Raw genomic sequence first — 27359 nt, 5'->3', positions numbered from 1 at the left:
CCAGCTAGCCGTATCGTGGCGATCAAATTCCTCTGTACCAAGAAATGATTTGCATTAAATTTCCCCTGTTGCCCCGCACTCCCCTCTCCTGGTGGAAACCCCTGAAAGCTGCATTATTTTGAACGTTCTGAAAATTGTTTGAAATTCACCAATATCTACAAGATTCATGGTCTCAATAACGCAAAACGCCCTCTACCGGCCAAGGCAAATCTCATCATAATATGATATTTGGCTTCTTGCACGACCTATTGACTGATCAGCCGCTGCACTGTGTACGTGCGGCCCTGCACTTGAACTTTCAAGCAACGATGATTAAACACACGGAAGACCAAAAAGGGCAAAAGGGGACTTTGCCCGAGATGAAGGCGAGAACGACTATTGATGAACCTGCGCATGTAGTGGAAAGCTGGCATGCTGATACAAAATGTTGTAGGCACAGTATGAATATTGGCAATAGGAAAATCTATCTCGACCCCAGAGTGTACTCATATTTATGCCCTGACTGTAATCAATAGGAATTCGAAACTATTTCTTGAATCTGTCAGGATACGATTTAATAAAGCTAACATTTTTTGGATACTGGATAGGTGTCATAGCTGCTTTCATTTATGGAATTATGAGTGGTCTTCTTGACCTGTGAATTCAGGTCTTGAGGGCTGAGAAAAAACTGTATCTTTACTTTGCTAGCAATCCATGTACACTCTAATTATCAGAGACAGCTGGGTTGATGTCCAGCAGGATGACAAGATAGCATCACTCCGACAAGAGTCCAGAAATCAGCCACAATCCGTTTCAAATCATGTACAATCAAGATTCAGGATCCAATAAGCAAGGCAGGCAGCTCAAAATACAAACCACTTTCGTCTTTGATTTAAAGTTGTCACCTGATCAAGTCACGACCAATTAAGACAAGTAAGATTCCACTATATTGTTGCACCAATTAATTTTAATCTCACCAAGTTACTGTAATTATTATCCAACTTCTGTTACTTTAAAAAAAAATGTTCTGAGATTCTCTTTGGAGTAATAATACCAAATTTTGAAAGAGAGCATAATTTTGGAATGCCAGTAGACTGAGAAGACAAAGAAAATTGCCCATTTTTTCCTTGCATTGCAAAGACTTTAGGGGAGAACCATTTGATTTGGGGGGGTATGGAGGAAATGGGTATGGGAGCAAATTTTTTTTTCCTGTCACAGTGACAGCAATTTTTTTTTTCTACTGTCAGAGCTGCATCAATTTTTTTTTTCCAAATAGAGTAGCAATGCAAATTGTTTTTTCTTTGTCATCAAGTTTGTGATGCGTTGTATATAAGGGAGCCGTCATTATTTATGGCCTGAAACTCAGAAATTTCAAGTGACACCCCCCCCCCCCCCCCGTCAACCATGATGAATTTGAGTAACTCCCCTCTCTAACTCTGAAATTTTGACTGATCCCCCACTTAGAAAAGTTAAATACAAATACATGTATTTGTAAAATTTACAAAATACAGCAACAGTAAAGACCTTTGAAATCCGGATGTACTCTGGTAGACTATCATCAGTCATCTCATGATGGTTCAAAAAAGGTGAAGCCATCAAAATGAAATTGCAAGTCACAATAAAATAAAGATATAAAGCTCACGCAGTATCTAATTATATAGTATATTGTTTAATTTGGATGGGTATTATGACAGGGTTTTCACTAGGATATCTGACCGGGCAGAATTTGAAAGTACAGGGGAGAACATGTGAGAGGCTTAGGGGGAAAGTGTTACAGGGGCTTTCCCCTATCTTGCATGGAAAATTTAAGATATTGATGTGTGCAATGGTGCAGTCTGGGCAATCTTAGAGGTGTTTTTAATTTTTTTTCGTAACTGTTAGAACACCCCAAGGGGGAAAGCACGAGAGGGGGATTTTTCCCCTCTCGTATTAAATGATTTGGGAAATTGATGTGTTTAATGGTGCAATCTGAGAGGAGTTTCAGTTATTTTGCACTCGGTAAAACTGTTTGAAAATGACATTGAACACTGCAATATTTTTTTACATTTTATGCATGATCAGTGTTTGTGTCACAATATTCAACAACCAAACAATGACAATACAATTTGTGAAAAACAGTTCTGTTTGCCAGAGACTGAAGATAAATAAATATACAGGAACCGAAAATCTGTGACCTTCTTGTGTCATTTCTCCAGCTGCCAGCTTCTAATGAAAAGCATGAATATGATACGTTTAACTGTCAAAATGGTCATTGAACTGAGGTAATGAAAACATGTTTCTGTGATAATAAAGGATGAATTCACAAAAGTTCAGTTTTGTCCTAGATCCTGTAAAAATTTTGAGAAATTGATGTGCGCCACGGTGCAGTGTAGTGCAATCCGATAGGTATTTTAAATTTGTCTTTTACCAGTAACACTGTTAGAAGACCCAAGGGGGGAGAGCACCAGAGGGGGTGCCCCCTCTCGCATTGAAAATTTTGAGAAATGGATGTGTGCAATGGTGCAATCTGAGATGTGTTTCAATTTATTTCGCCCAAAAAAATTGAGTAACCCCGTCCCCCCTCTTCCTCTCCACATTTTGAGTAACGCCCCCTGAAGTTTTCAATTTTTTTAGTGACCCTCTCCCTTGTATTTCATTACATGTGTTGTTCCTCAATTTTTCATTGTCAACTTGTACATCTTCCTAATATATTTATATTGAGAGAATAATATATTGATTTTAACACTAGTTTATTGACTCCTGTCTTGTGTTTTAAAATTTTCACAATTTACAGAAGTCAAAAAGTCCCCTTTAGATAGTACCTATGCCATTGAGATATTGCAACAGGAATCCTGAAATATGATTTCTTGGGTCAGAAAAGGGAAGGAAAACATTGAGTGCACTGAGGTGTAAGTAGACCTATGTAGTGCATGCTTATATCATAAGTGCTGGGAAAAACATAAGAATTGCTTGTGGTAAAAACATTTGCGCCGCCTATGGCGGCGCGCCGGCAAAGAATACATGAGAATAGGGTTTCCAAATTTTGCTAATTTCTGGTGCATTGTGACAATTTTTTTTTTCACTTCTGTCTGTTATGACAATTTTTTTTTCTCAGGTCATGGCAGGATCAATTTTTTTTTTCTTCTATCTCACCTGGCGACAAATTTTTTTTTCTCAAAATCCTCCATACCCCCCCCCCCCCCCCGCCCAGAAATCAAATGGTGTTCCCCTTAGAGGGTAGAGACAACAAATTTAAAGTACTGCTCAAACACAAAGGAATTCCTCAATAAAAACTGAGAGTCATTTCAAATATCCATTGACAAGTTCCACACTCCACATTCTTGTTTCAAACATTTCTTGGAGACAAATTAACGTGAAAAAATTGACTGACATAAAAAGATATAAAAATTGTACTGTTACAAAAATTGTTGAGATGACGATGCATCATTAAACTTGACAAAAATACCCATGAAATAGAATACACCAGATAATCCTTCATTCCTCATAAAAAACAAATAAACTTTAAAAATGAATTTGAAGGCATTTCATTGAGGTTGAAACCAAACAATCATTAATTACAAATTCAAATATCGTAAAAAAAATGTCAATCATAGTTAAATAATTAATATTTCCTCAAGCTCTGTGAATTTACGTTTAAAAGTCTTCCCTGATCCTGTTGACCATGACAGCTGATATCTATCTATCATTTCATCTTCACATCTATGAAGTCTTCTTTTTCTGTTTCTTCGGACCAAGTTTTCTTTTTCTACTGACATACATGTGTTTCAAAAGAATTGGAGCACCTGGCAATGAAATGAAGACGCACATGCATATTACTTTATTTTCTGTCTTTCAATGTATGCATGTACATTGCTGATCAAACACAACATTCTTGATCCCACAATTGCCCCTAGTCCAATTCAGAACGTATTTATGCTTGTAATCTGTTAAGTGAAAATTACGTGAAATAACCCTCTTTTTTGGTGTGTATATTTCTCTGTTATTAAATATCTAACATTTTTGAGTTCTAAAAAAAATTTCAATGATCATTTCTATGAAAGTAAACTGAACATTTGTTCTGCAGTTTTCATCATGGAACTCAAAATTCCCCTCCAAATGTGTCTGTCTGTCTGTCTTTCAGGCATTTTGCTGTTCAAAATACGCACATACCCTCTCCCTCTCTCTCTCTCTCTCTGTTTCCCATTGCTCCTCTCTGTGTTCCCATATGTAGAAGTACCTTTTTTGTTTCCCCTATCTCTACTGTACAAGGGCTGTTGCCTACCAACTCACGGTAAAAAACATCTGATAGCACCTTGGGTCATCTATGCAGACTAATTCCTCCATAAATCCAGACCTTTAGGTCTGAATACACGGATCCCTAGCCAAGAACTGAAGACTCACAAATAAGAGCCTGACCAAGGTCCCTCCATCACCGTAATGGTAAGATCATATCCTGACATAGGGCTGCAAGTAATACTTACCAACAAACAACCTGAGACACAGATCAATCCATAACCATAGCGGATAGTTCCATGAAAAATTCCATGCATTTGGAAGTTCCACGGAAAATTTTCCAGATTTGTTATAGAGTGAAATGGCTTCATACAGACAAATGGCTGTAAAAGACGAGGGCAATTCTTTGTGAATGTCTTTGCAATGGGTAATTAGTATTGAGTTGAGGCAAAATGTCTAAGAAACTAGTTATGAGTGATGTCTCACTAAACACCCCTTGACATCTACATAGTTAAATGCAAAATATGTTAATAAAATTGGAGTAATGGATTGTATCATGCCAAATAATGATAAACATACTATACATGCTATACTCATCTGAATTTAACAATGGATTAAACCCAGATTTTGAAATGGACAACTGTACAAACAAAACCACATGCACAACGCATACAGAAATGTGTGTATTTCCAAACGTGTTTGCACATATTGGTTTGTTTACATGCCATCACATAATCTCTTGGGCGTACTGAGTCTGGTGAACACTGATCATCTATTTTATTCTGAAGTAGAACTATTGATAACTTTTTGACAATGGGAAGAGCATGACATTTGTATAGCCCAACTTCACAACTTTGTATCCATATAAGATTGCATCACAAAATAAATCATGGTACACACACCTGGCAGCAAATTATCCTTGATATGATGAGTTTTTACAAATATTACATTTTCCATGCTGATACTATTGTTTCCATGTAAACAATATTCAAACACGAGTCATATTTCTGCTCAGTGTTTCAATAATTACCAAGCACTCACTGTGACCTCGCCTGGACTAAGCTTCACCCCTCCACACAGCCAATCCTTACCTTCAAGGAGAAATCCCAGTGGGTACAGTGGAATCCACACCGTGTATCTCAGCCATGTCAACAGCTGACTTTCTTTATCCAATGCTGACAGCATGTAAAATGGATATCTACAGCAAAAAAATTGTTTTTTAAGTGTAAGTCTGTTGGCAACCGTGAAAGTCACAAACAGCGAAGAATGGTTTTTTTTTGTGTGTAAGTTTGTTGGCAGCTGTGAAAGTCACAAACTACAATCATGTGCATATAGAACATATCAAATTTGACTGTGTATTTTCCAGAAGGACATCTGATGGAACCCAAAACAGATATTACACATGGCAAACAGGAAAAGCTATGCATATTGTTTTGCTTGTTTTCAGAATACACAGTGCATGATTGTAAGCCAATACACGCTGATAATGGGTCATTATATTTGATTTACAAACTCCCACAATGCTATTAAAATAATAAACTTTTGCATAAATTTAAATATATATTATATTAAGGGAATTGAACCATACATGTTATCGGAGGAGAATTTATGGAGGTTAAAAGGTAAGGTGACTTATTATGATATTTCCAACTCATAAATGCACCAACTTATCAAATTGTCAACTGTGTAAAGATAAAATTAGTCACCACAAATCTTGTAAAGACAGTCTGTATGTTCTCTGAATATATCTCGAAAGGCAACATTTTGGCCAGTGACAGACATCCTAGGAATCGGCCAGTACCCGTGATCGTACCTGAACAGTTCAATCATTGTCCATACCATGCACAGCCAGAATACGGCTGACTTGCCGTACATCTCTGCCTCTGGTATGATTACGAAGAACAGTAGAAAATTGCGACCATAGACCTGTCAGAGAACAGAACACGTCAGTTTGATGAAAGCATTTCAAGAAAATACAATTTGTGCTAATTACAGGTGTCCTAGGATCATGAGCTATACACTAGGTTTCCAAATTGGCAGAATATTGTCACTGATGCGCTATCAAGGAAAAGGAAGGAAAGACGTATACATTACTATATTATGATATCGTTAATGATTAAAACATAATAGACATTACACATGAAGTCTTACTAATTGGTCAACCAAATTTTCATAATTCATTCTCATTAGTGTCTAGAGGAAGCTCAAATGATAAACAATTTCTGCCTTTATATCAGTCTACAAGAACACTGTATGAGTTCCACGAGTGACAAAAGTTTTGGTCAAGCAGAATTCTACAAGAAGTGTGTTTGCATTTTCTTTGCTTGAACTTATTTTATGGATTTTTTTTGCTGAGATCTGCAGATATTTGACTCGGCTCCACAACAAAAGCAGAATAGCAATTTCAGTAAATTGTAGTTACAGGTAAGTGAAACTCAAAGATAAATACACATATTTTCCAAAGTATATATTTTGAAACTTTCACCCAATGATTGCACAAACTGCAAGTTGTTAAGCCATTATTCACAGGGATGGCAAAAGTGTTCAATTTTTGACGATCTCACATACCTGCATAAGAGCCGGTGCAACTTTGTTTTCACCAGACCAACGGCAGGATGGATAACTTCTAAGACTGCAGCTATCTGACAGATTGATAAAACACCCCCTGCTCTGTCGAATATTTCATCAAAGTTGCCTACAAATGAAAGGAGAAATGAGAATGGCACAAAAACACCTGACTATTCGATTTCATAACAAAAACGCAACCAAATAAAATATTTCTAGTCAAACAAAAATACCGCAATTATACGGTGTCGCTCAAATTTGATCAGAATTGGTATATAACAGTATGGGTTACCAATGATCAACAATAAACGTTGTTTCTATCTGTTCAGCGGAGGAAAATTCTACGTTGATGTTATGGCAATGATTTCTGCACAGTACAACCAGAAAAACAACAAGAAATATTTAAACCAGAAAAACAAGAATGACAAAAGTAATTAAGGTCTAACTTTAGGTACTGGAGGTCAACTTTAGCAACATGCATAGCAGAAACAAGCCCCTCTTAGTTTAGTATAAACGGTCTTCCCCCATCTACTGTCTATGGTTGCAGCTGGTCTGTTAATATGTAACAGTTCATAAACAATGACAGGAAATGAGTCAAGATCAGTGGAGTTTGCGTGTTTCTCGCTGGCATGCCTCCTGCACATTTGTAGGATTTCACTTTTGCTTACCTCATTTGCATATTTTTGACACTGATGTGTTCATTTGAACAAATTCACATCTCAACCCCTGCATCTACCTGTACACCAAATACTGAGACGTAGCTTTGGCGGTATGGGAGCCTTTGTGAGTGACGGACATACATCCGCACATACCCACAAATATACAGACATACAGACATGCAAATCAGATGCAAATGAACTGATTAAGCTTATACGATAACCTCACATTGGTACACCAAATGTGAGCTAAAAATGGTATTATAACAACAATTTTTGATGACCGAGCAACCCTTTGATTGTAATGTACACTGGCAGCGCATGCATAATTATAATTCTAAATAATTATATATCATATGTGATATTATATATTCATTATTAGAGCAGCTTGTACTCTACTGGCCTAGATAAGAGTGAAATGTCTTCCTTTTAGACAAGAATTTCAGTTTTTTATATAGCTGGGCCTCCATACAGGGAAATGGGGTGAAAAGTTCATGATGTGGTCCATACTGTAGCAATAGTTTTGCGGTCAAGATCGTCAGCAAACACTACCTTCACTATAATAAGTCCCAAAAGGAAATCAACTCTTTGATCAGACTACTTGATTCTCAATCTCATGCTTGACATTTGAACCAAATCGTCTGACTCACTACGAAAACTGTCTTGCTTTGATTGTATTATTGTAGGCAGTTGTAAAACTGCCTGTTATGGAAAAGCGTCCTTGGTGAATGCGATAAAATATTCAGTGAAATCATACCTGAGTTTTTCAAAACATTCCTCTGCTGCTTGAAGCCAGCTGATTTTAATTTTGATAATAGCAGGTAAAAATGAGACCGATTTTGATAAATTTGAACGCGGATATCATATAAAATTGCTGTGCATTTATCAGCCAAGACATAAATTACAGAGTGGCAATGGCAGATATATTGTATCTCAATATTACTGTACCAGCACCAAGTTGCTGAAGTCCGGACAGCAACAGATATCCAACAAGAAAGAAACCAATGAACTGAAGCAGATTATAAATGAAAAGATATCCTTTCTTGATGTCATCATATGCTGAAAATAAAAAGGAGACAGAAATATGAGTGTTTGTTTATGATTTTAATGTCAAAAGCTTAAACCTAAATATTTCAAAACGGACATTTATACTGCTGGGCAGTACAATATGAATAACGACATTACTCAAAATAATTGGTAAAGGTTTATCGTGAAAATTATGTACAGTGCTTTGGCTGATACACTTTTTTGTTCCCCATTTCTGTATCCTAGCACTGCAAAAACTGGCGAAAAATATGCACCGAGTCAAACACATAATTATGAAAAAGGCTCGAACAGAGACCAAAAGGTCAATTTGACTGTCTCTATATTTAGGCTAGACTGTCTGAGTGTATTTGTCTTATTACTGACTGTCTGGCTGTCTGATCTATTTCTGTCTCCCACTTAAAAGTATTACATACAAGCCTGTTCAGTGTCAAGCAATCTCTTTTCCAGCTCCTTCAGGGCAATGTTGGGATCTTCCGGCAATTCCATATCCTGTTCAGAAAAAAAATCCAGAAAAATGAGACGGGTCAAATCAAGAAAATTATGAAACCACTCGCAGTCGCAGCTTGCATTTTATTTTCATAATTTTGATCTGATGATAAAGTCACAATACGACTAACTTTACGACATGATGTGGAACACGTTTCAATAAATGCGTTGATAGTAATTGTACTTTGGTACCATAACACATGAACACCACTGCCTGCAATGGGTCTCTATTTGTCAGTAAACTTCAAAATGCAGTCGCACAGGATGTACTTACAAACTCTTCCATTTCTGAGGGTAATTTTTTTAGATTCTTCTGACTTCAAAACTATGAAAAGAAATAAAAACCGTTCACGTACATTTTTGACTTCCTCCTCTTCCTCGGTGTCATCTTCATTTTTCCACTTATCAAAATCAATTCTCAGCCACGCAGGCTTCTTCTGTTGTTTTGCCAATCTGGGCCAGAAATAAGCACCATCTTTGACGATGTTGAAGTCTACACTCCTTGCTGTCACCCTGTATGTACTTTCCTATCGTCAAACAAAGAATGACAGAATAAACAAAATGAGTGGAAATCGCATTTGTCCTCATGGAGACAAAATAACAGCAAGCTGTTCCACAATCAATTGCTGTTTAACAGGTCAGCTATGGGCACAGCATGTACTTTGTTCTGTCCCAGGCTCTGAATTTTCATTCAAAAATGCCTGCTTAGTTTTGAAATCTGATTTTTCTGTTTCTGTGCACAAACTTCAGAGAAAAGACACTTAAACTATTGAACAGTTTAAAGAAAACATTGATTGATTGCCAGATTATGTTTCGTCCTTTTTACGGTGTCATTCACAGGCTATCTAGAAGCACATTCAGGACAGCATTTCAAACTTGCTATGGAGAAAAAACTTTGCTAAAAAACCCCCAGTCACAAATATAAGATGTATAACAATAAGATTATCACAAATATACCGCAAAGGATGCACAATTTGCCATTCAAACGTCTTTGTGCATTGTTTGCAGTATTTTTATAGTAACCCCATAGTATTAGCTTTGTCAACAAAGCATTTGGCTCAAAACAACTAATTAAAGTCCTTTATAGGGGCCATAGGTAATTAAAACACATGCATGGTAAATGCAATTTCTGTGTTCAGATGGAGAGGAGGTTTGGCTGTATTTTGATTACAGTGTGCAAAAAACCCTAACGTACTGCATGTTTTTATATCGCAACTTCTCGACTAAAAATTGCAAACACTTGATGAAGTATGCCCTAGTGTATTAAGTCGACGCAGACATTGGAAAGTGTAATCCGCCCCTGAAAATACACTTACATATCTAACTCAAAGACTGATAGAGAGAGGCATGACCTCCTTTTTCATGGTAGTGAAAGGAAATCTGACAAAGGAGTGGAAATATGAAAAAGGCATGAGGAGGCCGCAAAGTCATGTACCACTACAGTCAGGAAGTGGCACTACCTGTGCAGAATCTGCGAGATTCTGCTGTGATTTCAAGCTACCAGATAGCCATAAGATAAATGGCAGAAACTGTTAGAAAAAGAAAGCGTAGCAGGTATGATCATCAGATTACAAAGATGCAGTGTGTTAAAACATTGTTGCAGTTTGTTGCAATTTCATAGAAGAGTTACCGATTGTAGGTATGCTGATACAGAATGAGGCTTCGTTGGATTTTCGCTCTTCAAAACTTTTGTTTAGGGGAGGGGGTTGAGGCCAAATGCAATTAGTTGCGTTTACCATGTGCATGTTTTAATTATCCACAGCTCCATAGGCCACCACAGTAGCATTGAGCTAAATTTTCCCATTTTGAAAAAATCACCTGGATGAATCCTCTTGTCAGACAGGTATTAGATCAATGTCAAAGTTGAGTACTGAATAATTTTTCGTGTGTGCAAGTCAATGGAAATTTGAGTCAGTGATGAAAATAGCACCCCAGTGGTGTTTTTGCAGAAATTCATGCCCATCGCGATGATTTCAATGGGCCTTATAACTCCCTACATTACCACAACCATAATTTTTCACAGCAGTGAGTCTGCATTTTGATTCAAGCAGACAATTATCTTTACAAAAATACTTCAAAGTTCAAATCTAGCAAGCACCAATGCAGATATCAAAACTCAAAGCTCTGCACTATTTTTTACCCAAACAATCTGAATCTGTGTGGGCAACGAACCCGAAAGTCAATTACTGACCTTGTACCACCGTGTACACAACATATGCAATGTTATTATTGGCAAATGAATAACTGTTCTGTCTTGAATTTATTTGTCAACCATAACACTGTGCATTATTACAAACATTGACAAGCTGTACACGAGGCATTACGACATGATTTCAGAAAAGCAACAAACTGCCTTGGAGTTTATGCAACCGGAACAAAAGTAATAGATATACATAAAAAGATTAAATGATTGAGTTTTACATTAGTCATCCACTCTAAAAGGCTAGGTATTGAACCATAAATAGCATCAAAATATTTATGAAAGAAAAAAACAACAATGACTAACTAGACTACAGTACACAAATAACAGGATAATCAAACGTACTTGTACATTCAGTAATTAGCAGATATTTTATGACAATGTATTCTTAGTGTTTGATTTACTGTGGGTAACTTCTGATAAGAATTTGGAAAAAAGTTCGTTACTCTGCACGTAGTTCGAGAAAACCCCAATCTTGAAGTTAGACAACCAACACACTGTATTTAGGAAGATGAGTGCTCACACAAAAGTTGTCCTTACCTTTGGTTCGACGTAATCATAGAACTTCAGAATGAACTCGTACACCTGTTCTCCACCAGCTCCGACACCAATGCCTGCAAAGATGGACAATTTCAAATGATAATTCTCTGATGATTTGGAACACCTTGTATTGTATGCATGCATTTCTGTGTTCAGTGCTTTTTTAGTTATTAACAAAGGAACTCAACAGTGTGAAATCTTTTTTGTATGGATTCTTATTTCTTTGATTAAAGTAAATTGAATCAAAGTGTTTTATAGACAGGAAAAGTACATCATATGGTAAATATGGAGTACTCTTTTGAAAGCATATGGACTTAAAATAAAATTCTCTGATGTTCAAGTCCGAGTGGAATGATCAAGCATTAGTGATATCAAACATCAAGGCAGATATGCATTACAAAGTGCATGTTTGACACAGGTCATTGCTTGAGTTGAAAGCCTGTTTAATTATATTCTTTGCAATCTAAAATGTTACCAACAGTAAAGCTTTATCACAGATACTGTTATTTTGCCAAAACAGAGAGGATTAGAATGGAAAACAATGCATTATCAAAAGGATACCAGACCTTTGAAATGAACGGCTTCATTTGTTATGTCCACTTGCTGTTGCTGTTGACAACGAAATATGACAAAAGAAAGATAACAAATTAGCAAGATTTTAAAAGAAGTTTGTTGTATCTTTTGTAGTTATGAAATCAGTATGGAGTCTGAGTAAATCTCTGCCAACAACCCCTTATTTAATTCTGTTTGGTGAAATTGTATGATTAAGTTACTTCAAAATTACTTGTAAATACAACTGAGTTAAGAGCGGTTCCTGGCCATTTTGTTCACAAGACAAGGGGCAGCATTGCTGCTATCTAGCCCTAGCACGCCTGCAGTTGTGTTGTTTCATGAAGTGGGGCAAAGGTAACACAAGCAGAGAGAGGACAAAGCATGGCTCAGTCTCATGAAGATTGCATTGTCAGGGTCTCCCTGCAATAATTTCATTTTCAAAAATATTGTCAGACTGAAATTGGAAAGTAAAACAATAGATTTATTGAACAGCAATCAAACCTTAAAGTTAAAATACACTGAGGCAGGAATATATCCACAAGTCAGATGTATGTTTTTCGGAGATTTCAAGTGATCAAGACAACTGAAATACATAATATGTAGCATATTGTCTGACAGCAAGAAATTATCCTGGTAGAAACAGTGTTGATGTCCACCAGGTAAAGAGGCTCCACATGACATACATGTAGACCCCTCAATGGCTATATATGCAGTGTGGCAACTTCCTGCCCTGATTTTGAGCTGAGCATAGCCTGGCTCAGTGAGCTATTGCACTGAGATGCTTGTCCTTAGGGTGGCATGAGGGTTTATCAGTGTCTGTAACAGATTAGAAGCTGTGTGGTGAACCAGGGCCGTGACATATACGGTCTACATCTGGCATATTCTTAAATAAAAATAATTACTTTGCACAAATCATATGTAAAGATACAAATGCTATTTTTGATCAGGCTAAGTACATGACAGTCTCGCCAGTTCACTCGGGCAAAGTTCTGCAGTATTTGTTTTCGGTAATGCCTCGTGTGGCTTTCAGGTGAGACTTCAGTTTATAAGTTGTAATTTCTTTGGTCTTTTAAGTTTGAATTTTAATAAACTTTTCTTTGATCCAAAGATCTTTGTCTCAAACAGATACTCATTGATGAAAAGGTAATTTAACATTTTCACTTACAGGGGCAATGTCATAAATTTGAGTATTAGATATGTTATATTTTTCATCTGGTACGACAGCCAACATTTGGATGAACATGATTACAGCAACCAGGTTTACAAAAATTACAAGATATATGCTTTGTCTTTGCATTTTACTTTCAATATCATTAATAAATTAATTATCAGTGTGTACACTAGAGTATAACGGTCATTGTAATGTTTATGTAAGCGTTAGAAGACTATGAATTTAGCTAAGACATGAATAAAATGCTGACTCAGCGTACTTTTCCTGATGATCACAATGTTTGAATGAATTTACTTGAAATACTGAGCAAGCGGACAATATTTTCTCAGATTTTTGAATTTTATTTCTTTTCTATGACCAATGTGCAAAATTTCATGAAAATGACAACGGTCAGTTTTCTAGTGAACCGATATTCATCATGTACCAGGATTCCAATTCATTTTCTTGTCCCTATACATCTCTCTCTGCACATATAATACATATGCTGATGAATGATGGCTGTCCTGTACAATGTCCGGTATTGCGAAATCAACAACCATGAAATTATGAAATCCATGGATGACGTTAAGCAAAAACTATCTGAACAAAACCAGTTGACATTTTACTGCAGTGTACTTATCATGCTTATAGTACATGTTTATATAATTACCTTATCATTTGAACTGGCATTATATAGGTACGCTGGATATAAATATCATTAAATGACGGAATGATGAAATCAGCAAAAAATATTTGATCCAAACCAGTTGACACATAAGTGTACTTATGGTACAGTTTATATTTATAAATGGAACTAGCATTATAGATAGCCGGCTATATACAATTACAATTCACAGTATCCCCTCACCTTTGCGCTTGTTAAAGGTCAAAGGTCAAACTTTTTTTTTTCGGTCAAGCTCCACGGTGGTAAATTGAGACGATTGCATCGATATTTTACAAAATTTTAAATTGTTTGTTACATGTAAGGCAACATAGACTGCGTACAACCAAACTGCTTACGGTCCTTTTTCATAGATTCCTGACGAAAGCTATGTTTCTGGACCATTTTCAATGGCAAAATTATTGCCAACTTTGCTGCTTCGAACATCGGCCATTTTTATCATACCCGTATGTTTTGGGTGTTATTCTGTACCGCCCGTCGGCGCATGATACGGGCAAGCATGGCATAATACAATCATGAACATGTACAGGGTGTATCATACTGTATATGTAGTACAACATGTACAATGTGTCCTTTTCATTCACGGTTGGGTCATTTTTTCAGCGGTCCTACTAATTACTGCCCGTGACTGCCCGTAGCTGCCCGAGGACTGACCGAGAACTGCCCGAGGACTGCCCGAGGAGCAAGTAGGCCAAATTTCGCCCATTTTAACACTAAGCCAATCGTTCAACTTAAATCATGCCCAGCCAACCAAAAATATCATTGATTTGGCGTTAACCTAATGTTTTCTCCGGCAGTTTTGGAACACGGAAGACGCCGGGCTTGAAGGACGTCGCAGGCCCCATAGTGAGATCATACCATTCAGTCCGAGAGGTGGCACAATAACCTCGCCGAGCGCGTACAGCCTGACAGCCTACCACCCCTTGCACTGAATGGTATGATCTCAACAAGCAAGATGGGGACGTCTTTCTAGTCGAAAGCCCGGCGTGTTTCGGGCTCTAAAACCGCTACAGAAAACACCAAATCAATGATATTTTTGGTTGGCTGGGCATGATTTAGTTGAAACGATTGGCTTAGTGTTAAAAGGGCGAAATTTGGCCTACTTGCTCCTCGGGCAGTCCTCGGGCAGTTCTCGGGCAGTCCTCGGGCAGCTACGGGCAGTCACGGGCAGTAATTAGTAGGACCCATTTCAGTGGACGCAGACGATGATAAAACCGAAAGAAAGCATTTACAATGAATGAACACTATCTCCATACTACGATGTGAACTTTCAAAAACCATGAACTAGAACACATCGGTACTTACCTGCACGTCCTTCAAATCCACTTTCAACGAAATATTATCGTTACTTTGAGCCCACAAAACAATCGGACACGGCAGTTCAGCCATGATGATGCGCGCCACCATCGAATAAGACAACCAGATCTATCGTTTATACAGACCTTGATCTGAACTTTCCAGAAAATACTGTTACTTATTAGCATCTGCATGTGTGGTCAAATGCAACATTTCCAGGGGACAAGGAGTTTCAGTAAAGTTTTCAAACAAACCCCAAGAAACTAATAAACACACTTTGGGATCGCCTCAGGCAATTGTTCTTTTTGTGTAGCTGAGCCCAAATGAGACGGCTGACTAGCAAAGGCATTCAAGAGGGCGCTATTTAGATGCAATGAATCAGAGCCCCAGAGCCCCAATATGTGTAATAATAATAATAATAATCTTTATTACCCTTAATCATAATAATATTACAATTCAATGATGAATGTACATCTGAGTTGTGCTGTGATAAAGGGTAAATGGAAACGGAAAATAGCAAATGCTAGTCTAGTCCGTTCCCAAAGCCATTTGATGTTAAAGCAAGGAAACGAAGAAGAAAAAAGAAAACTGAAGTATATCGAGGGTAGTGTACATGAAAGTAGTGGGATTGCAAAGTAACCTAATTGTAACAAAGTAACTAAGTGAATAAAAGAACAACTACATAAATAAATATATAACTAAATAGATACATTACGAGTAAGTAGAAATGCGTAAAAAAGAAAACGATAAGAGAGAGAAAAAAAAAACGTATATAAAATATATATATATTTAAATATGATATACATATATGTAAAGTTGAATATAACTCTTCATCACTTAAAAAAAAAAAAAAAAACAAAAACAAAAACAAAAAAAAAAAACAATCGTGTAAAAGTAGACTTGAAAGTGCTAAGTAACTAACTAAGTAAATAAGAACAACTACAAAAAATACATTACGAATAAGTAGAAAATATGTAAATAAAATAAAAACAAACAAAAAAAACAAACAAACAAAAACAAACAAAAAAACCAAAAAACAAAATGTATAGTGAAATATATATATTTATATATCTATGATATACATATTTGTAAAGTTGAATATAACTCTTCGTCATGTAAAACACTAACCGTGTATGAGGAGACTTGAAAGGGAGTGTCTGAACGAACTTCTAGTGGTTTTTGTTTTAATTTGTTTAGGTAATGTATTCCAATAGATGCAGCCTGTATATGATATCGAGAATTTACCCAAGGAAGTGTTGACACTTGGGACATAAAGGTTACCATTAATTTTATGACGAGTACTGTAGCAATGAGAAGGCAACTGACAGTATGTTGTAAGACTGTGTGGCAAGTTATTATTTGTAAGATCATACATGAATGTACTGATATGTAACTTATGTAATTTGTATATATCGAGAATATTAAGTTGTTTGAAAAGAGTAGCTGAGTTTGCTGTGAAGTCACTGAAAGTTATAGCTCTGACTGCCATTTTTTGCGAAAGAAAGATACTATTGAGATGTGAGGAATATGTTGAACCCCAAACTTCAAGACCATAAGTGATGTGTGGTAGGATGAAAGTTTTGTATAAAAGAATAAGGATATTGCGTGGTAAAAACTGTCTCAATTTGAAAAGGATGCCAACCTTTTTTCTGATAGTAGTAGGATTCAAATTTTCAATTTTGTGGACACTGGGCCTTAATCCATGCATGAGAGTGGCTATGGAAATGAACGTTACACTGTCCTGGCTAATTTCATGCTTTAAGTTTGCTTCGTATAAGAAGTTCTAAAAGTTTTGAACATAAAAGTGAGACACTGAACTTGGAAAGTATACAAGCGTGATATTATGCAGCAAACTATAGTACATGTAAAAACAAAAAACAAAAGTAACCTTAATGTAAGGTACTATGTCAATCATGTTGTGTCAAATTGGTGCTACATAGGAGTGCTTTATACACACGTTTTACGAATAGATGTTTTAATACATTTGTATGTCCCACAGCTTGCTGATCTTTGGTGTGAAGTGTACCCATCACTTTTGCTAAGATTCCATATAAAACCTTGGTTTCTTACAATGTCTCAATTCTGTGAATGCATATGTTATCACACTGATCCATTATGTTCAAGTCATAGCTCTTATCAGCAAGTTATGAAAATACTCACTTCATGCCCATAGGATCTGATTTTGTGATACATGTGGATAAATGTTGGTGTGAAAGCATCATGCAGATTTGGTTTCTACAGATATAGCCATTGGTCTGGAGAGGTGTCTCTTTCATCTGTGCATGTATATTCATACTGAAAATCTTGATCCTCAGTGGCAATCTTGGGTTTGCTGATTGTGCTTATAAGTGTGCGTTATTGTGCCAAAGATACCGTTTCTAATAATATTAGATATGATGGCAGGCAATGACATCATGACAGTGCATATAAAAATACACACAGGGCTGAGTGTAATTTCTGCTTCATCACATGCTTGTCCTTGGTCAGTCTTGCTTTAATTTGATGCATCATTGGAATATAAAATCATAGGGACACTAGCTTTAGCGTTTGGTCATACTTTCATTACTTTTAGTTTGAAAAAATATTAGTAAATTTTTGTTGCTAAAAGATGTTGACATGCAAAGTATTAGCGTTGAGTAAAAAATGCATCGAACAGTGTATTATATCATAGACCTAAGTAGAAGGGTTGATGGTACAATATGCAATGCTTTTGTTGACAAGTGAATTCCAACCTGGCTAAAATTCACTTGTCATTGATAGCATTGGATGTGATAGAGATACAAGTTGTGTAGATGGACAGTAAGCCATTTTGATTTTGATAATGGAACAAACTGTATGCAACAAACAAAACAAAATATAATAGAAAATGTTGATTGATTGCAGATTATCCTTCGTGAATACAACTGATACACGCATGTGGAAGAATGTCGGCCGGAAAGGAGCGTGTCATATATCATGTGTGTGTGTCATTGATGAAAAAATTGCAAAGACCGGGCACAGAACTTCATGATATATTAATGGTTATTATTGTCATAAATAATAAATATGGATAATGATACATAAAAAAACCAAAACACTTCATAACATGCACCATAGCTGTCATTATGAAATGAGTTGACCACAATTTTGAAATAATATTAATTGTTGGGTAAATGTCAGAATTCATAAGGGAGTATAATAATGCAGAAAGCGATTCTCCATGGATTTGACAGAGAATTGAAAACACTATAGGGTGGTGGGTTTTTCTGCCAAATTTATTAAACAGTACCATGTTCATTCAAATGTTTTGTTCATTTTGTGTATAAAACTGGCTACGATATTTGGTTTGATGTCCCCATGTCTGTGTCATCCATATCCTGTCAGATCCATGCAGAGTCACTGTGTTAGTCATCTTTGATCAGTATACAATCTGAACATTACAATGCAAGTGATTCAACTCTAGCATGAATGAAATGCTATCATGTACTAGTCTTCCATCATTGGCTATGCAGTGATTTGCACTGCAATGAGAAATTAAAACAAACAGGCCATGTTCAGATATGCATCGTCAAAATAATTATTACAATAATTTCAAATTAAAAAGTTTTTTTTTGAGGTTGAAGGAATTAGTTGTCATGCTTTGATTACAATGGTGGTGGTATAGTAAGTAAAAACATGTTAGAAACCAGTAAATGAGGTCAGTGTACTTCGTGAACTTTGAACTCTGAACCCAACAAATTACCTTAATACAGAAAATCATGATGTATACATATTCTCTCTCGAACTCAAAGACGAGACAGCAAGTACTTTATTGCTGAAAAGAAAACAATTCAGATTTGTTCCTCATAGGGTGAACATTGCTTAATCAGCAAGGGCACTGATATACCTGAAGACAACTACGGTACTTGATCTTTTTGACCTTTAACTTACAATCCTGTGTAATCTAATATACATACCAACATCACTTTTGCCTTTTGGTAAAATACCAATGATGTGTTCAGTCAAAGGGACACAATGATACATTATTGTAGAAAGTTATGAATGGATGATTTTGCCTGTGTATGAACATAAAGAATTTTTGAAAAGAATCAACTTTGAAAGTACAAAATTTCCACTGTCTTTCGAAGTGCATTTGTAAATCCTGTTACGATTTCAAACTTTTAGGGCAGTACCAAACTTTGTTTGGTGAAAGTTCATAATCTCCACTGTACCAATGAATAGAGTATGAAATAATCTCAGAACTACAATCCATTCATTTCATTTCTACAAACAATGTAGCATTGTTGAAACTCCCACGCTTCAATGTAATCCGAGAATCTTGTAGTACTTGGACTAAAATGTGAACTTGAAATGAAATTTTCTCGTTGTACACAATAAATCAAGCAACTGAAATGTCGTACGATGTACTGTGAAAAGACTAGCAACATGAATCTCACATTATTCTTAACTTATAAAATACTGAAGAATATTGAGTTCAGCGAAATCAGCTGATGAATGTAAATACTGGAATATTTTTTTGGCATTGTTTGTTTGTTATCAATTAAAAACAGGAATATCCACTAGGTATAAAATATGGCAAATCCCTTTCCTCAAATAACAAGTGTAATGAGTTTAAAAAGCTCAAGTTCAACAACATTTCAAATAGTGAATAAAAGATTGGGAATGGAATCAAGGTTTCTGGGAGTCACCAAGGTGTCCCTTGGAAGCAAATAGAAACTGCCACTGGTGTTGGTCTGATGGCTGCGGATTCAGATGGGTTCGTAGGCTAGGTCCCTAATGGTTTTGGCTTGGTTGGGTTTTGCATTCAGATAGGTTTACAGGAGGGGGCTCCCCAAGGTTTTTGGCCAGGGTGGGGTTGGGCATTCAGATAGATCCTTTGGAGGGGGGGTTTACAATGGGTTTAGCTGGGTTGCGGGTGGGATTCATACCGGTTCTTGGGTGGGGCGCCCTAATGGTTGTGGCTGAGTTGGGTTAGGTTGAAATATTAGCTTGTCATGGATGTTGCAGTGGATGGAATGGCTCTGAACTTTCATTGACTATGAAGCAATCACAATATCTGGTGGGTTGTTTATGGCATGGGTTGTGGATCTTGGTTGATGCTGGTAATTGGTGGGCTTGGACATGGTTTTCAGTAGGTGGGAAGGTTCTACAAGCAGCCTCCAGATTGTGGACCAGCTTGAACTAAATACTGGCTTATGTGCAATGAATCAGGTAACACTTTTTAGCAGTTTGAGATATTGTCTTCAATATACGATAGTTCCTGAGGAGCAAGGCCTGTGTTAGAACTCTGAAAACTAATGAATAATTCGATTTATATAGGCTTCATGAACAATTGTATCAGGCAGTCATTGTATTACTGACGCCTTCCTTGTGTCTAGGGGCATGTAGGAATACAGAGGAGGTATAGGGATTTACACACTAAAATTTTTCATTCACTGCAGGACATTACCTAAGGGATCACAAATAAATGAAAGATTAAGAGAGAAGAGAGTCTAAGACTGAAAATTTCAAAGGGATTGACAGTATGCTTTTGGTAATTTGAACAGCGAGAAGGGAGTTTTACTTGATTCCTTGCAGGGGCTTGTGCATGTAATTGATGTTATATATGGCTTTGTTTTCCTTCTTCATCAAACGTAGAATATTGAAACAAGTATCTTGTACAATTTTTGGGTGATAGAATGTGCTTGGCATCATGGGATACAACAGAAAGCCTCTGGGTATTAACATAAGTAAAATCCTTACCAAAAGCACTGGGGTATGTATGGTAGACCAAGTTACATAGGGTCATATACAAAAATGAATGTTTTGGATAGTGACACTGAGATATTACATGTAACATGAAACTGCAGGGGATTTCATAGCATACAAGGTAAGAGTTTGTTCATGAGCAATCAATAATGAAAAGTGAAATAAAATTTCCTCTACTAACGGTATAAAAACTGTCAATTTTATAATTTTCTACGCCTATTTTCTTATAATTTTCAAGTGTAGTTGTTCTCGTTTGTTCTCATTTTGTGTGTCCTAGGCACCATTTTGGAAGACAATCTGAATAAAAACATTTTTGTACTGCTAACCAAATAAATGTACTGATACTAAATTCAATCAACAAACAGAAATATTCTCTTTTACATAATTTTTGAGTACCGTTGCTTTCATTTCGTCAACCCAATTTGCATTTTGGTTTTCTTGAAGAAGAAAATTTATCTTCCTGTATTTTATCAAATTCATCATAACGCTGCATCAATATTTTTTTGTTTTGAAAAATTTACGAAAATAAAAGTATCATAATTTCTTTTAAAATTTCATTGCTTAGTAAAAGACAGTGACAAAAAAAACCAAACTGACTTCTACTTCTTGTAAAAATTTAGTACCATAAAAACATTAAAATTTTAAAACACTCCCAAATCAAGGAAAGGACTGTTCATGTTTTGTTCTCTTTTTCGAAAAAAATATGTAGAGCTCAGTACCCGCTGGCAAATTGCAAAGAAAATTCACTTAATAAATAAGTGAAGTTCAAGTTTGAAAGTAATAAATAAAGAGAATTAAATACAAGAAAAACTGTGAAGAAAAAGCATGAATGCAATTCTTCAAAACTTACGCCATTTCGTCATTGAGTACAAACACACTGACACAAAAACAAAAACAGACATCTGGAAAGAAAAAAAAAGGAAATTTCACAAACTCAGTTATCATTGCGGTAAAACTTACTTTCCATCTTCTGTAAAATTCACGTCTCATGCATCAACATGGTAAAAATTTCTATCAGACTTTAAAAATTTTCACTGGTGTATGTGTATAAAAGTTTCTATTTACAAAATTTTACGCAAGTTTTTTGAGTTGCAGACTGCATTGGCACAAGGTAAGTGTTCAGATTGACCAATGTTTGAGTTGAAATCATAACCCTTCATCATTATGAGATGTGAATGCTGAACAGATAAGATTTGCATTTGACCTTTGACCTATGACTTCAATGTTAGGGCCCTGTTCTTGTTTCCTCTTAAACATTCAATTTTAAGTAATTTCCCCTTTGAAGTTAATTATCACGTCCAGAAAATGTGTAAACTTTAAAGAGTGAATACAAATTTATTGTGTAATGGAGTGCTCGTTTTTCCTAAATTTCTTATTAAAAGTCAGTAGTTCACTGGCTAAGTTCACAAATGACTGTGTTGTTCTAGAGTCCAATCTTGAAGTCTGTTTTTAATTTAACCCCAAATGATTTTCATGTGCTGTCAGCCATAACAAAGAGTTTTCACTAAGACCTAACCAGTTCCAGCCAGATCTGACCAGTCGCAACCAGAGCCAGATCTGACCAGTTGCAACCAGATCTGACTGGTTTGAGAGGAGTCCGGAGGCTTTCATCTGGATGCGACAGAGCTTGCAGAATTACTAGTTGGCATATCTTCTACTACTTGCTGCTGAGGAAGAAATTTAAACAAAGGCGCACTGCTCATGACGACTTCCACAGCATCAACTCGACCTAGCTCTTTCAGCTTGAGGATAAGATTTCCTATGGTACAGTCTGAGCGGCAGCTCCACTCCTGTAAGATCCGATCAGTTGGACTCTCTGCCTCACTGAGGCTTGCACACATCTGTGGATCTACTCTGGGCAAGCTTTCCCCTAATCCGAGTGACAAGGCCAGGAGACACCAGTCTCTTCCCATCGGCTCCGGTGGATCTAGCAGCATGCTTAATTGTCTGCGAGTGTGTGGATGTAAATGACCGAGATGCAATGATGCACCAAAAGTAATGGTAGAACCCAGCGACTGGCTGGTGAAGCATAACAGGTCTGTCAACGACTCCACACTGTTGTCATTCCTGTTGGCAATTTCAGTTTTATTTTCCAGCTGGGCTTGCAGTATCTCCTTGGGATGGAAGGCAGTAACCTGGAGACTGTCAATAGGCTGCTTGTCGCTGATAGACTTCAGCTGAGCGGCACTTAGCACGTACTTGGAGGTCAACAACCCAGGGTAGCATTCCGTGATGACTTGGTCAATCAAGTGGCACAAGTCTTCCATGAATATGAAACATGCCTGCTTGGATTCGCTGGGACCTCGCACACAGATCAAGACAGCCTCGCCATCGTCAGTCAGGATGACCAGCGCCTCCATGTTCCCACCGACACACTTGGCGCCAAGCTGCCACAAAGTCAACTCATTGTCAAGGGTATCACTCTCCTGCTGGAATCCTGCTGGAAATTCGGGTGCAGGGCCAATTGAACTCTGGGAAAGAGTCCTGCTGGGAAGGCACCACTGCAGTCTGCTAACTGTATTCGTATTCCTCCGTACACGTCATAGTTCCCGTTCTCATCCGATTCTTCCCACAAACTAGGGGAACTCGGCTCTGTCCTGATCAGACTCGGGAACTCACAGGTAGCACCGTTGCCCTGGACGCAGATATCAAGGGCTTCCAAAAGCTGAATCAGGTCATCCAGTTCCTCAGAATTCTGAAACAACTGATGCATATACTGAAGGCTATAGTTACCCGTGGCCTGGTCAATGTGGTCGTACGACAAGAGGCGGGCGATGACACTTGAACAAAGCCACCTTGGGTCAATCACGATGATTTCTCGAAGGAGTTCACCGTCGAAACATTGCACCTGGAAAATGAAAATACGAAAGATCAATTTTAAAATAGCAATTACACATGGGTAATTCATGGTCAGTGTGTGTGTTTAAATTGTTAAACATACATGCTATTAACTGGAGTACATGACGATTTTCTCACGCAGAATGGTGTAAATCAGGAAACGGATCCAAATCATTTTAAAGTAACTTCAAAGCTCTTATAAATGCATCAGAACACTTGCTTGCAGCTTACTATTTCTTCAATGAATATATGAAGCAGACAAATGTAAAAGTCTGCACTGATAGAATGCTTAGAGGGCAAGAAATGATAGACGAAAAGGTTGCTGTGCCATTACTAGATATTACAGTTTTTTTTGCATTGTACGGCATATTTGAGCTGTGATCAAATCTTATTCACATATACTATATGGTTTTTTTGTGGTAACTATAAATGACACTTTAACAGCTTATTCATTCTTGTTGGACTGCTAATTATTCAAATTTTTAATTCTATTGCTTGTCTATATCATAATGAGGTCATGTTTTCACATTAAAATACAAAACTGATTCTACAAATCAGAGAAAGGGTTGTCCTACCTCGCCCATACTCTGTAGCTGTCTGAGAATTTCAATGAAATGCTCCTCTCCAACCAATGGGTTGATTTGCTTATGAACTGCATCCACAAACTGCTGCCATGACATCACAGGAAATGATGCGTGCGTCTTCCTCCATGCTGGTAATATGCCCAGTATCGTATCGTAGAGTGTGCTAACGCTGGGCTCTGTCTGCATGTAACAAATGGCATAATATTGGTTGATTGTGAATAATAACATGAGCTCTCAACCATACACTAAAAGTATACATTTTAAAGTAATTTATATACAAAGTTTCCTCTTATCATTGTAAACCATTTCTGACTCAAAACCACACACTTGCTGAAGTTAAAGTTGTCTGACCAATTTGTAAAGACATTTCACTGTTATACACTTACAAGTATATAATATTTTTGGAAAAGCATATCAAAGTGTTTCTGATTGACCTAGACCAGTAATATTTGAGTTTTAATAATGAGTTAAACCCAGAATTTGAATGGATCACGATACTGACAAAACCACGTTCAGAAACTTTGATAGAACTACGTGTATTGCTCTATGGGCATTTATTCACATGTATTTGTTTGTACCATTATCACATTACATCTTCATTGTCCCTTTTCCATAAAACACTGTACAAGTCAGAGTATGACATTTTATTCTGGACTAAGCCAATTGAGTCGACAGATATTTATATAAGTATATAACTGGTTGAAGATAGGTATTGATCCTACAATTATTATTAGCAGAAAATGAGGTATTAATTCACAAGGTCATAGAAGAATAGGGCCAAATAATTCACATTATTTGGTTTGATGTTATGAAAATTTGTGACAAATTCAAGCCAATACTGTGATACAACTATGGCTGCTGTTTGACCAGAAATTAAAGAATTTTGGCCATTCTTCAAAGTAGTGTTTGGTTACCTTGACGACAGCATTTTTGAGATTTGCGAGGTACGTCCGCAGTAGCTTCATTTCCCTAGATGACGATGAATGCGCATCCGACACAAAGAGCATGTCACAGATATCAAACTGTCTTCCGTAGGTCTTTTTCACCTGGTAGAGGACCACATTGCCCTCCCCACTCACGTACTCCCCCGTTGAAGTCTTAGGACAGTTGACAATGTCAGGGTGGGTAGCAATTAGAATCACTTTCATTAAAGAGGAGTATTTTCCACAGAACCCTGTTACAAAGGAGATGGATCTGGGTTACGGATCAGGTCATGGATAAGGGTCAGAAAGACAATCACATGCATTAACCTTATTATAGTTGTTTGTTTTGGATTAAAACTGGTGAAATAAACAAAGAAAATTAGGCAAAACAAAAAGAATAAAGTGTTTAACAACAGTTGAGAAAGGAAAATTGAGTTTGTTAGGAGTCTGGAGGGCATGTACATTGTGGAAGTGGATTCCCCACTTTACTGACATTGAGGGCGCCCTATAACCATCACTGCTGTACTGCAGTCCATCTGAATATACACTTTAATTATGATCGACAATGGTCTCATGGGAAAAATCAATATTCAGCCATAATTACTGATAAATGACTATTAATTGAACCTAAACGCTAGCACATTCATGGTATCAGTGACCTTTAAATTGATATGCTTCTAAAATGAGAAACACATTAATATACAGTTTAATCTTGGTGACTGTGTAAGTATCACATGAATTTCAAATGAAGGAAAACAACCCTGGGAGTGAATTGAAGGTGAATTGGCAAATTTACAAGAGAAAGTCTTACCAATAGGTTCGGTGACAGGCAGTCGACTTTTCAGGAGGTTCATCCAGTAACAGACTTGACTATACTGCACCTCATAGGGGTCTTCTAAATTGAAAACTATTGCATAAATGGCACTGGAGTCACCAACAAAATGGCTGTATGCTGTATGATACTGCTCGCGACCTCCGAACTCCCACACACTGAACTCACCAGCTCCTGTTAAGAAAAGAAAGTGTTAGACTTGCAAGACGTTGTAGGTAATACAAATAAGTGGTACTTGGCATATACATGCATACATGTACCAGTGCATACAGTTATGTACTGTACGTGTAGTGATGCCATTTAATAAATGTTTGACCCTGTCAAAATCAAAAATTTGATTAACCCCAAGTATACAATGCTGTGGTTGATCCCAAATATAGGGCAGTGGAGCAAAGGTATGTGGAACATCTTGCAACATCAAAATGATGGTAAACAGATCTAGAAACTGTTTGCACAATTTTTCTAATCTGTCATCATAAGATGTGGTACAGAAACAGAACATACACACATTCAAAAAGTCAGCTTACAGAGAGCAAGTAACTGGTACCTCATCTGATACATCTCTGTCATATTTATAATTTTTTGTTCAGAGAAAAAAATCATATCAAACTGTTTACCAACTGAAATGGAGCTGTAATTGCAATGTGGCAACAAATCTAAAGTTTATCTATCTGAGAAACTTCCTTTGCATTTGCTGTGAAGACGCTCTTAAAATTTTTTAGAAAGCAAAATATGTTAGATAATGTAGAAGACATCTGTGGAATACACACCTGGCACTGAAATGGTATTTATGTCAATGGCTTTAGTACTGATATATTCCACGGAGTTGTTATTCGAACTGATTCGTCTCTGCTCTCTGACCGGCCTGTGGCCATCTTTGTTGATATACCTCTTTGGCGAAGACTTCCCGATGAACGACAGGTTGCTTTTGGACACACGGAACAGCCCCCGCAGATAGCCACACTTCAGCGTGTCAATCAGGGTCGTCTTCCCGACCCCTGTGTGACCCAACAGTTTTATCTTCACCCTGCTGATGAAGGACGGCGTTGGTTGTAACTGTTGGACATAGAGGTCACGCGACTTCTCCTGA

The 27359-nt window shown here is 37.0% G+C and overlaps 2 protein-coding genes across 3 annotated transcripts in view; both read right to left on the bottom strand.

Annotated features, from left to right (window-relative positions):
- Positions 1 to 3163: 3163 nt before the first annotated feature.
- LOC139121869 (very-long-chain (3R)-3-hydroxyacyl-CoA dehydratase 3-like) lies at positions 3164 to 15603 on the bottom strand. Its single transcript, XM_070687130.1, is given in 12 exon segments — positions 3164 to 3761; positions 4440 to 4574; positions 5283 to 5389; positions 6005 to 6117; positions 6760 to 6788; positions 6791 to 6886; positions 8361 to 8471; positions 8873 to 8948; positions 9302 to 9472; positions 11686 to 11759; positions 12252 to 12294; positions 15375 to 15603. Coding segments are annotated over 12 exon segments (1140 nt in total). The 5' UTR covers positions 15477 to 15603; the 3' UTR covers positions 3164 to 3678.
- A 2765-nt stretch (positions 15604 to 18368) lies between these two features.
- LOC139121868 (death-associated protein kinase 1-like) overlaps positions 18369 to 27359 on the bottom strand; it is a 123452-nt gene continuing 114461 nt past the window's right edge. For both annotated transcript variants that reach the window (XM_070687127.1, XM_070687129.1), the window contains 5 exons: positions 27040 to 27355; positions 26249 to 26443; positions 25429 to 25688; positions 24506 to 24694; positions 18369 to 23940 (listed from right to left, as the gene is read on the bottom strand). In XM_070687127.1, the coding sequence (XP_070543228.1) occupies positions 23491 to 23940; positions 24506 to 24694; positions 25429 to 25688; positions 26249 to 26443; positions 27040 to 27355 (1410 nt within the window). In that variant the 3' untranslated portion in view covers positions 18369 to 23490. The remainder of the gene's footprint in view (positions 23941 to 24505; positions 24695 to 25428; positions 25689 to 26248; positions 26444 to 27039; positions 27356 to 27359) is intronic.

This window comes from Ptychodera flava, chromosome 21 (genome assembly GCF_041260155.1).
Source record: "Ptychodera flava strain L36383 chromosome 21, AS_Pfla_20210202, whole genome shotgun sequence".
NCBI classification, from domain to species: Eukaryota; Metazoa; Hemichordata; class Enteropneusta; family Ptychoderidae; genus Ptychodera; species Ptychodera flava.
This window is presented reverse-complemented; position numbering and strand designations above follow the sequence as displayed.